Source organism: Vigna umbellata, chromosome 8 (genome assembly GCF_029865625.1).
Source record: "Vigna umbellata cultivar VRB3 chromosome 8, Vumbellata_1.0, whole genome shotgun sequence".
NCBI lineage: Eukaryota > Viridiplantae > Streptophyta > Magnoliopsida > Fabales > Fabaceae > Vigna > Vigna umbellata.
In genome coordinates this window covers 30,745,219-30,758,409 of record NC_142172.1, presented here as the reverse complement: position 1 = coordinate 30,758,409, position 13,191 = coordinate 30,745,219, and the positions used below count along the sequence as shown (strand labels likewise).

At 28.6% G+C, this 13,191-nt stretch overlaps 2 protein-coding genes across 2 annotated transcripts; one reads left to right on the top strand and one right to left on the bottom strand.

Moving 5' to 3' along the window:
* The first annotated feature begins 4,972 nt into the window (after positions 1–4,972).
* On the top strand, positions 4,973–5,472 carry LOC148194453 (auxin-induced protein 15A-like). Its single transcript, XM_088095606.1, has one exon. It carries the CDS (start codon positions 5,013–5,015, stop codon positions 5,331–5,333), a length of 321 nt encoding a protein of 106 aa, XP_087951732.1. The 5' UTR covers positions 4,973–5,012; the 3' UTR covers positions 5,334–5,472.
* Positions 5,473–10,945: 5,473 nt separating this feature from the next.
* On the bottom strand, positions 10,946–11,683 carry LOC124827322 (protein SMALL AUXIN UP-REGULATED RNA 12-like). The gene has a single exon (XM_047300349.2). It carries the CDS (start codon positions 11,591–11,593, stop codon positions 11,213–11,215), a length of 381 nt encoding a protein of 126 aa, XP_047156305.1. The 5' UTR covers positions 11,594–11,683; the 3' UTR covers positions 10,946–11,212.
* Between the last annotated feature and the right edge of the window lie 1,508 nt (positions 11,684–13,191).

Below are 13,191 nucleotides of genomic sequence, written 5' to 3'. Positions count from 1 at the left end.
TTAATATAACAACTTGCAACTATTTACATAGTTTACCCAACAAAATCTTGTGGTAAACTTAAATGTTCCTTTTGTCTCATCATTATTTCCTACATCCCGATTTTATCATGGATCTCATATTGAACTTGCTCCTTTCATTAATAATCAAGCTTCTCACTTTTCTTCATGATCGACTCTGTTTTTATTGTGATTGACTTGTTATTTTTTTTGACAACTTTTTCTTAACCTTGGTCGACTTATCCCTACTAGGATTCTTTATCGTATTTGTGGTTGACTTATCATTAACAAAGTTCCTCTCAATAGAATGAACTCTTTTTGAAAGATCATACCATTCTCACACCAAACTCATCATCCATTTAAAGTTGTCATTTCTCATCTTATACCTTATGTGCAACCCTAAGATCCTTCTCGGCACACAACTGTTCTTACAAACTTAACACTTCTTATTCAAGTTTTTGGCATTACTTATGCAAAACTTGCTTTCTTCTTCCTAAGCTTGCTAGTAACTTTCCATTGCTCTAACTTCCTTGTCAATTTTTTGCTGCAAAATGTCTCTTGCAAGCTTTAACATTTGGATAAGGAGCTCATCTCTATACATGTTTGAGCTACATGTTTGGTATTTCCTTCATTGCAAACTTTAAAGTATCCCAATTCATAATATTAGAAAACGAATATCTGCCAAAAATAAAATGAAAACAAAACAAAGTTAAAACGTACCTTAAGATCAGTTAGTAAGATAAAAATGATATAATATTATTGTCTATTTTTGTGTACTCAAGTTTTTCATTTATGATTAAAACTGTAAACTCAAAATAATTGCAAAGCACACGACAAGTTGTAATGGTCACTTGTGTAGAAAAGACCTTTTATGACGGCTAAATTTGATATATTATGATAGGTGGATTGACGTCATAGTTCTGACAGTTATAATAGATCTGCGCATTCTACGACATAGTGAAAAATTATGTCATAATAGGTTCAATTTATTATGATGTACTTTTTGTTACCTGTCATAATATATCCAGTCTATTATGACAAACTTTTAGTTACCCATCATAATATATCCAATTTATTATGATGTAATTCGATTTACCTTTTATACTATGTAGACTGTTATGACATAGTTATTTTCACCTATCATAATATCTCTCATGTATTATGACAAGTATTTGTTAATTTGTCAAAATACATGCTTTTCAGAATTAACATATTATGACATACATTCTCATGTACGTCATAAAAACTTGTCTTTTTTAAAAGACTATGTGCTTACATTTTAATAGAGTTCATTCCCTCCTTACACAAATATACGTAAAAAAAATTTAATTATATTAATTACTCTTAAATCCTAGCAAACACATTTTAAAAAATTAATGTAGAAATAAAAGAAAAATTGTAAATAAATCATAAAATTTACTAAACGTTATTAGTATCCTTATTTGGGCCAGAGTGGTACAACAGAACATTTTGAGGGTTACTCCCTGCACCACCTCACATTACTTCCTGTACCATCACATACCAAAAATATCCTTTTTCAACGGATATCAACATTCATTGAAGAATTTTTCGAAATCTTCAACGAATGTCGGCATCCGTTGAAGGCTTGAAAAATCCTTTAACAAATGTCGACATTAGTTGAAGGATTTTTCAAGCCTTAAACGGATGTTGACATCCGATGAAGATAAAATCTGCATACTCCTGGCAATTTTAGGCACTCCACTAGTTTATGCAATGGTGAGCAGAACGAGGGAAATAAAAATCCCCTTGTTACCAAATCAACCTTCGAAAAATTGATATATAATTCCATCCAGCTCTCAATTTTGAATTTTTATGCCTTTTACAAAATTTTGTCACCAAAGTTGACGCATTCCATATCTATTTTCAGTCAGGTATTCCACATGGTATTTGTTGAATGACTATGGCAAAGATGTGCTTATTATTTAGACAGAAGAAAGGAAAGAAAGATTTGGGGGCTAGAATAAGAGAATACTTCATATCTCTCACCTATTCAATAAATCTTTAATTTGGGGCATATTTATTCTCTAACCATTTGATACTAACTCATTGTTTGAACAGGCAAAATGTTACTAAAAAATAATTCTATTACCTTTGCTTAAATTATTTTTCACTAAGTTGTCAGATGTTCTTTAATTGTTGCTACACTAACAATTATTATATTATTAATGCAAATGAAATAAAAAAATAAAATTTTATAACTGTCAACTTGTATTCTATTATTAATGCTACACCAACAATTTCTCTAAGTATTCTATCTGTCAACTTGTATCTTAAACTACTGCATTACTGAGCTGGAAGTGATGCTAATAACCAACGGTACCTTATTACTAAGCTGGAAGTCATGCTAATAACCAACGTTACCTTTATATAAAAAAAGAATATAAGGAGGGCATGAAGTTATTACAACGGAGGTCGACGTTGAAGTTGAATTGGTTTATTTTATTACAACGGATGTCGACATCCGTAAAAGGCTTGAAAAATTCTTCAACGGATATTGATATTCGTTGAAGGATTTTTCGAAAACTTCAACAAGTGTCGATATCTGTTGAAGGATTTTTTCAAAAATTTCAATGGATGTCGACATCCGTTGAAGAAATTTTCCTTCAACAACTGTCGACATCCGTTGAAGAAAAGAAATGAGGGTGTAGGATTTTTTAAAATATAAAAAATAATTTTAAAATTTTTTAGAAATATGATGGTGTGGTGAGCAATGTAGGATGGTATAGGGAGTAACCTCCAACATTTTTTGCGAAATAATAATATTATAATAGATGATAAATTAAAACTCATAATAAAACTTATTATCACATGTTGTTTTATACATGTCATAATAAGTTTTGAATTTATTATAAATTATTATAACAAGTTTTGTAAAATAAATTATAATAATTTTTTTATTACGAAAATTAATGACAGGTAAATTTCATTTGTCAGAATAAATATCATAAGAAAACATTTTTTCAGTAATGGGTGTGAAAACTACTCATGCATTTACCATGCAAGTCAATTTGCAGCATTTTCTTTGCTACATTAGTTACTCAAAGATGTTTGTTTGTTTCCACCAATAATTTCTGAATACTTACAAAGGCTGGCGTCACGTATTATAATATAGAATATCTCATTGAATAAATTTTTAGAAAAAACTTAAAACCTAAAAGACGACATCGGTTAGTGATATGCATGGTACGACATGCTTTCACTGCTGAAAAAGATTAGAAGAGTGCTGTCGTATCTCAATTTGGATAATGTCAATTTAGATTCAAAATATTGTAGTGATATATATCCACAGATTCATTTCACTGATAACTCAAATGTCTACCCATGACTGCACATATGCTTGAAACCATGGGCGGAATCTATCTATTCGAGTTTGGGGGCAGCCGCTCCACAAATTTTCTTAATAAAATATTGTTGTATGTGAAAATTAGATTTTGAAATCGATTTAATTAAAAAATTATAGATTTTTTTTTCATACTAATTATGTTAATGATTTTCAATTTGAGTGAAATAAAAGTACTGTACAAACAAACTTGAATTTATGGAAGGCAGATAAATTCGGTTTAGACTATGGTGGTTGTATTTTTTTTTTCTCTTTTATGGTGTAGTAGGTTAGAAATGATTATTTAGTGCACTAATAAAAAATGTACGTTATTTTTATTTTTGACATAAACCTTGACATCATATTTGATTATGTTAAATTGATATCAGAATTAAAAATTGATGTTCAACAATGTCGGTTATATCAGAATTCGATGTCCCTTAACGACAGGGACTACAACACACTAGCATCAATGAACATCATTTCAAACTAAGATTAGATAACATTTAATGTCTATTTGTATTCGTGTATTAACAAACATCAAATGCTTCTTTTTTTTAATTTTATTTTTATATTTACAATTTACATGAACCTAAAAGGCAAATAATATCCCAACACAAGAAAATTTCTCAACACAGATTATATATCAAAACTATAACTATTAATACTAAAATTATCAAAACTATAACTATTAATACTAAAATTATCAAAACTAAAACTTTCAAGCAAAATACTAATGTTATTGTGGATCCTAACTCCATCGTTCATGTTTTCACTCCCATCTTATTTTTTTCATTGTGTTATTATAGGTGATGGATTCTTCAATCGTTAAAAAAATAACATAACTTCATTATGTATGTGTATTAATGTTTAGAGTTTGATGTTTTTAATATATGAAAATTATATTTTATTAACTTTGTCCAATCTTCTTTAATTGTAATTCTAATGATGATTTTTATCTAAGACATGATGTAATAACCACATTTCAAGGAATCTTTATGCTTGTTACACTAAAAATGACAACAAAAATAATAACATATCAAGGTTATAAATTAACATGCAAAAATTAATAACTTTAAAATGAAAGAGTTCTAACCTTTGAATATATTGAATTTGTTGTGATATGAGTTTACCTATAACTCTAATAAAATTGGAAACATAGGTTAGAATAAACTAAGTAGATGGTATGAAAAAATAAGTAACACTTATGTTTATGTTTGAAATATGGATTTCAAATCAAATTTCATCATCATCTTATGTAAGGAAGTAATAGATTTTTATTTCAAATTTAATTTTACAACACTAATTTGTAAAAGAAGATTTTTTGCTTACTTATATACTATAAAATTTATCTTATTTTTAGTCAACATATAATCTTCAATAAAGTAAATTATAATTTAAAAATGTTACATGGTTCAAATAATTTAAAAATAATTTAAAATAGTTTAATAAGATTCAATTTCTTAGCGCCTATGAGAATGTAGAAATTGATATGTGAAATAATGGCAATGAATTATGACTACTACCACTTGCCACTTATTCATTACCAATAATAATAATCACAGATATTGTCGTTCACAATATAAATAGCCAATCTCAGCGTATAGACCACAAGCTCAAAAATTCAAAATCGAAAAGCTTTCAAGAAGAAAAAAAGTAGCATTCAAAAGTGAAGATGATGCTTAGGTCTGTTGTTGGAAAGGTAGAAAAGGGTGTTTCAGACTTTGTTCACAGAAGACCACAACTGAGGTACTACAGTGAAGCCACAAGTGTGGGAGATGATGTTAGGGAAGGATATTTTGCTGTTCTTGCAATCAAAGGTGGAGAATCCAAAAGGTTTGTTGTTGGGTTGCATTACTTGAATGATCCTGCTTTCTTAGGACTGCTTGAACAAGCCGAACAAGAGTTTGGTTTCAGACAAAAGGGAGCTCTTGCAATCCCTTGTCAGCCTCAGGAATATTTTGGACTTTTAACATCGAATATTTTGAATTTTTAACGACGAATTCGCAAACGACGTCATATTAGGAGACGTTAAATTGATGTCGAATTTAAAAAATTCGACATTAAGTTAACGTCGAAATTTCTTAATATATGACGTTAATCATCTTTTTTTGTTTTTTTAATTAATTGTGATATTTTTTTACAACTCTACGAGACTTGAAAAAGCAAAAAAGCAACAAATTTAAGTTTTTGGTATTTTATAAAGCAAGAACTATGAACGTAGTATCAAGAACAAACAACAACAAACAAATTCAATCAAACAACAACAATAATAAACAAGTTTAACCAAACAATAACAAACAAATTCAATAAATAAGTTCTTCAAAATGAAAACGAAAACTAATCTTCAAAAGTTGTGATATTCGTTCTTTTAAATTATAACCTATATTAATAAAATAAAAATACAATAAAAACAAAAAGTCATAATAACATATCAATTTCTACTATTTACTTATCTTATGCTAACTTTTTACCTAAAAGAAAGTATGGGACTGTATTACCAAAAAAATAGATACACTGAGATAACAAAGCATCTAAAACACCTATTGGTCACTCCTTGCTGCAACAATCTAAGCTTTTTTTAATTCTATAATATAGTTTTTAAAGATATAATAATCCAGTGACTTCTACCGACGTAAAATATTGAATTAATTGATGGCATATGGACATACATAATTTTAAGTAACTTAATTTTAGATGAGTGGTTGATTACAAACATCAACCAAAATACGAAAAAATATACTTTTAAATACTTGTTTATGATCGTGGTCCATATTTTTATTTGCATTTCTTTAACGAACATTTGATAACATGATAACATTTTAATATCATTTACATGTTAGTTTTTATTAATTTAAAATTATTTTAAATCAATAACAATAATCATAAATACCAATATAAACCAATTACATAATCAAACATAAATAATATTAAAATATAATCAAACATAAATAATATTAAAATATAATCATACATAGATAATATTAAAATATTATAAAAATAACATTATCCTTCCTTAATATCTATCCTTACGTTTACTTGAGTAGCTCTAATTTATACTCAACGTCAGCTTAAATAATACAAATTTGAAAAATTCTTAATAATAATTATAATTATTTTAGTTATGTATAGTCAATCAAACCGGCCACCTTTAATAGCTACTATTTTTGTTGGCATTATATTCTGACACTTAGTCACCACTGTTGCTGTAGTGGTTGTAGCAGACATAAATGCTTTGAAATAGATTCCTATATCAAATCTCTGAGCCGACTAATTAAGAAAAATTGTTGGAACAATATCATTGTCAGCTCTTTTATAGGGAGAGATTAACATTATAATTCAAAAATATTCTGATTGTTTTAGTTTAAACTTTTTTGAAAAAACTTTTGACGAGAACATTTTAAGATCTACAATACAAACTTTGTGAAACAAATGGAATTTATTATTTATATAAATGATATATATAAATTTTTATATTTATAAATGTTATTTTTTATTATTTTTAAATATAATTTTTTTTATAATTATTTTATCTTTATAATATTTATTAAATAAATAGAAATATGTAATCATTATTATTTGTGATTTTATGGTAAAGTTATCAGAAATGTAAACGGCTCTTCCACTGCTTACATTTGATCTCAAACGATTACAAATATCATCTATATACACTGATTATAACAGGACGATCTCTATTTTTAAATCATTTTGATGTTCAATCATCAATTATTTATTACAAATTCGATACACAATGATTACTAGACCATTAAATTATTCCCACTGACCTAATCTTTAATCATGTAAGAACAAACTTTCTAATAATTTTTTGATACTCAAAATTACATTATTTTGTTTTGAAAAAAATGTTGTTTTCTTTTGCTCTAAGTTGAAAGTTTCTAATAAAGCAAAGCATTCATAGTGAGTTAAATTACTTTGTGAATCTACCACTCTATTTGTGGAAGTTTGGATATTGTTCCAATAATTTTTTATTTTACAAACGAGGTGCAATCTTTATTTTACAAGTCAAATTTTTGAGTTTGAGTTAGACATACAAACCACACTGACTAAGAAAAACTAATATTCACCTGTTTCTTGAATTCACCTTAGATTGTTTGTCCGAAGGCTCCTTTTGTTGTTTTTTCATTTTGATCATTGTTCCGTAACTATGTTTAGAACTTTATCATTTCACGCACCTGATGCATTGTGTTCTGGACTGGTATGAACGTATTGGACAGAGATTGATCTATGCATGCAATCATGCTGTTTTGTACTCACATACTTGTCTCCAGGCCCCCTCCTCCCCTTACGCGTAATGGAAGCGGTTTGATGAAACAGTGTAGACCCCATTGACATTGCATACAATGAAGATATTGCTAAATGAATTAATAATAACAATCACATGTAAACCTCGGTCACACTCACATTAAACTCCAACCACAAGATAACTAAGTGGTTGAGGTTCCTTAAGATAAACTTAAATTTAGAAGTTAACAGTACTATTTTAATGTTTTAGAAGAGCAAAAATCAAGAAGTTAGTGTGTTATGTTCTAGGTATTAATATTATCGTTTGGAATAAAAAGTCAAATATTTGTCTTATAAGTTATAATGTGCAGTTGACATAAAATACACAGACGAAATAAATCAATTTATACATAAAAGACGTATTTGCTAATTAATTGGTATCAAAACCAGATTAATATGAGTGTTTGAATGCTTGAGAAAAAAAAAATTAGAGCGTTAGAGAGTTTAAGTGAGATGACCAACCTTACAAACATTGTATCCTTTTCCCAGTTGAACAAAAAAGTCAATTGTGAAAACTGGAGTATGTAGATGAGAGTTCCCCTTGGTTTCTAAGATGTGTGAGATGTAGTTGAAAATGAATACCTAGAGTTAGTAGAATATGCATAACAAACGATTGTCCAAGTTATTGCGTTGAGAAAAAAACGAGTAAAGGACAAAATAACCATGTAAGTGTTGTACCAAGTTGTTGATGAATCTAATTTTAAGAAGATAACAAATGTTATATCTTCAAAAAAAACATCGGAGATATTGGAGAAAGCATATAAAAGAGATGATCAAGTAAAGTATGTTCGGCCTCAAACTCTCAAAGGCGAGTTTGAAATCTTGAGGATGAAGGAGACGAAGGGCATAACCGAGTACATAATTCGAGTTGAGACTGTTACAAATCAACTTGGCCGAAACGGAGAGTCGTTACCCACTAGCCGAATTGTAAAAGAGATCTTGAGGTTGTTGAAAGAAAAAATTGAGAATATATTTTACGTCATTGAAGAATCCAAAGATTTCTCAATGCTCATGGTTGAAGAACCTACGAGGTCCCCGAAGTGCACGAGTAGTAAGTTAGAGCCACTCGATCAAATACTTCAACCAAAGTTGGCCTTTAAGGAGAAGAAGGAACCTTATACTTAGAACCCAGGTCATGGTGGTCAAGGCTAAGGAGATCATGAAAATGGAAAAGAGAAATTCGATCTACAAAATTGACATGTCCAAGGACAAGGTAGATGTCGAGGAGGTTGGACAAGCAATTAAGGAGTCAAGTGCTATAAATGTGAGAAGTATAATCATTTTGTTAGTTATTGTAATTTAGGAGTCAAATGTTATAATTGTTGGGTGGCCTATCATTTAGTGAAATACTACTAGTTTGAGAAATAGAAGGAGACAAACTCTTATTTGTGAAGGAGTTGTTCTAACAACTTAGTTTGGTATCTTGATAAAAGAGTGAATAATCACATGTGCAGAGATGCAAATCTGTTCAAAGAGGTTCCCAAAATTGAGGTTGAGCAAATATAGTTTAGAGATGAACTCAAGGTTGAACATATATTGTTTTGTGCGGGTCTAATGATTATGTGAATGTAGGATAGACAAATATAAATTGCATTGGACTTTGCCTGACACTTACCGACAGATATATCGACGAATATATCTTTTAGTCATATAGTGTTTAGCGAGTTATCTTAGACAGTCATTTTGATAAACATTATTTATTTCAATAAATAATTTTGTTAAACTTTAAAATTAAGAGTATCTAAACTATTTTATTTGAACATTTTTCATCTTTAGTTCTTATGTATTTTTCATCCATGCTTTCTATTTTCATTTAATCTATTTCTATATTAAAATCAGTGGTAACAAATACTATAAAGGAGAGGCAGGTTGATCTTGAAAACCAGTGTGGCTGCAATATATTAGAATCAGTTCAACAATATACTAAAATCTGCAAATAAATTTAAAATATGTGATTTTGTTGTAGTGTAAGAGAAAAAAAAATGGTAATGAAAGGATTCTAAAGGGGTATAAAATATAAACATTGAACAACTATATACTTAATAGCGATTGGGGACCTCAACAACAAAGACTTTTTTGTTTGGTATGGGTTTCATCAAAGGTAAAGTGTTCTGTGAGGAGAACTTTATGGAATAACGTTAACTTGTAAAAAAGAAAACTAAAAGTTCACATTCTAACCATTTGTCCATTTTTTTTATTAAGAGGAGAAACATGTGTAATATGTGTTTATTGGTGTGAAAGACTCGTTAAAGATGGGTGAACTTAATTACTACTTTTCATTTTATCTAAATCTGCATTTTTGTCTGCGCAACGTGAATATCGGTATGATTAAAAAATGTTGAGTGACACATTTTGTAGTTTATCATTTTTAAAAAAATATATACGGAAATAGTAGAACACATTGTTTTAGGTAAATTTCTTGTAAGCTAATATAATTATTTAATTAATAAATCTCTGTTCTTTTTTGGTTATGGACAAATGTCTTGTATCATTTAACAACTTGTTCATACAATGAAAAGTTAAGAGATGTGTATGTTTTCTTAGATAAAGTCATGAAAAATAATTGAGCGCCAAGACAGAAAAATTCGTTGTGTTAAAATTCAGATAGGTATTTGAATAAGTCAAAATATTAAATCAATAAATTATTTATTAGTGTGAAATAAATCAATATATACATACTCTTTAAATAATAATGCACTTAAAAAGATTTTTATCATACTTATTTTGATAACATATGTTGTGGCTGTAGTTACAATCTTTTTATTTATATTTTTAATTCTACTCCTCACAATCTCATACGTTCACAATAGTTGAATTTTGCTCTCTTCTTGTCTTTTCTATTAATTGATCCATAACATTGCCATCATCATTTGAGTTATCATTATATATCATCTTTCTTAGTTCTTCAATTACTTCTAGTTGGTACACGCATTTTATTTTATTATAATTTTGTATCTAAATACTCTTTTGATTATCTTTGCTTAAGATGAAATTCTGGTAGATTAGGATGTTCAAAGAATGTGGGCTGGATATCTAAGAGAACAGTCGAGAAGCTTATAAATTAAAATAAAAATAAAAAATTCCTAACAAGTTGACTAGATTATAATATTATTTTTAATTTACCTAACTTGACAAATTAGATTATTGAATTTCTATTTTGCCTAACCAAATCAAATAAGATGATTGAATTTCTAATTTACCTAACCTAATCAAATTAGATAATCTAGATTATTAACTACTTTTGACCTAAACATCACTGCAATTTAATTATTTATAGAAATCTGTTCAAATAATAGGTAATACAGATTGCACAACACATTAAAAATACCATTAATAATAAACTTTTAGATCTTTTCACACAAAATATGGTATATATTTTCTATTGAAATTACAAATATAATTGTAAAAAAACTAAAAGGTTTTGTAAATTTATATTTCAATCACATCTCCATCTTATAATTTCTACACAGAACTTTCACATCCTTTCACAGCTACAAACACTTATTCAACAAAAAGCAAAAATCTAAACCAAAAAATGATTAGAAAAATTAAAACCTCTGACTTATACTCCAATCATAGGAACTTAGGTACATATAAATCCCTTCCTGCAGCTTTGATGGTGTCTGGTCTCACTCTCCAACCATCTAGAATCTTCTGTAACTCCTTAGGCTTACAAGGGACTGCAAGAGTTCCCTGTTGCTTGAAACCATACTCTTCTCCAGCTTGATCTAACAGTCCCAAGAATGCAGGATTAGTCAAGTAATCCAACTCAACCACAAACCTTTTGATTTCTCCATCTTTGATTGCAATAACTGCAAAATACCCTTTGCTAACATCTTCTGGAACAGCCCCTGTGTTTTCCAATTGGTTTTCATTGATGTAGTTCAGTGCAGGTTTTCCAGGCACAATCTGCGAGACACCCTTTTGAATCTTTCCAACGAAAGACCTCATCATCGTGAAATCTAAGACTGGGTGATGATACCTGATCGTGATTTTCAACTTGAAAGGTGTGAACTTTGAAGTTGGGGTGCGTGTGAGAAGAAATTGGGTATTTATATTGAGATCATGAGGAAACACACACGAAGTTTCTTGTGAGGAACCATACTTGCTACTTCGTCTTGACAAACATTGCATTCATTATTAATTAATGCATTATTTGACAGGTCATTGGTCAAAATCTTTAATTAAAAAATCGAAATCCTCGTAGGGGGGAAAACTTGCCGAGTTTCATGACTTGTATGTATCATTATGTAATCCTCTGTTTTCTTGGAGTGTACGGTGTTTTCTTCGGGTAGATGGTGACGTTGAAATAGGAGACATTTTTCAAACATAGGTTTGGGTTAATAATTGATTAGAAAATTAAGGGTAGTTGAAAGGATATATAAATTTATTTTCGTAGAATTTTGTGATAACAATCATCTTATGATTTTTTTATATAAACTTGTTCATAATTTCGGTATTTTCTTTTAAAAAAGTCTTACATAATCTACTTCATACTTTCCCAAAATATTTTGAAATTCAATTTAACTATTATATATATTTAATACTTTATTTTTACATTTATTAAGCGTGGTGTAACTTAAAACACGTGTTTGATAAAAACTAAAAGCTTAACTTTTACTAAAGTAAAACGGACTTTAAAATATTTACGGGAGAAACTATATTTTATTCTATAAATTATTTTAAAAGTTTTTTGGATGAATAATAATATTACAAGGCGGTGCAAACTAAAGTTTATGAGTTCTACAGCAACACGTTTATTACATTTATGAAGAGTAACGGAGTTACCTTAGCATCTTTGAAAAGGTGAAAGACAAAGACAAAGACCATAAGATATTAATGTTTATATATCATTATCTTATTTAATGTATATTGGAGCTGATAAATAAAAATAAAGTAAATTGAAAAGAGCTTAGAACCTATAACACGAGTGCCAGGATGATTAAACTCACAACTTTGCACGAGTAAGAGAAAACAATAAATTAATTTGAAGAAATTATGAAAAAAATTCAAGAGAGATGGAATTATACATTTTTTTTGTTAAGAATTAAATATTTATTATTCAGTTAGACAAAAATAAATTAAAATGTTTAGTTTCTTTTTTCTAGAAACTTTCCAAATAGTGTTTAAAAATGAGTGAAAAATTAATTAAAATTAAAAAATATATAATTCTATGTTTTGCTATATTATATTTTGTCTTTTTTTTCTTTTCTTCAAAAAGATGATTATTCTTTAATTATGTGTGAGTATCTTTTTTCAATTCTTCCTCGAATATTTTTTACAGAGGCACTTACCATCACTTTTTCTTGCTTATTTATGTATATTTTTTTTCTAGGATAGCATTAGACAAGTTGATCCGTAGGTTTGATAGTAAAATAATGAAGGATCTCGTCTATTAAAGAAAGTATGGGTGACGATCACTCAAGATGACCATGATCGAAACGATCAAAGGACCTCGGTTAGTTCTTATATGACTAATGTTGACAAATCCCAATAAGACTCGGTATGTTAAGCCTTCAGCATTCTACAACAAGTCAAACGCCTACTTATTT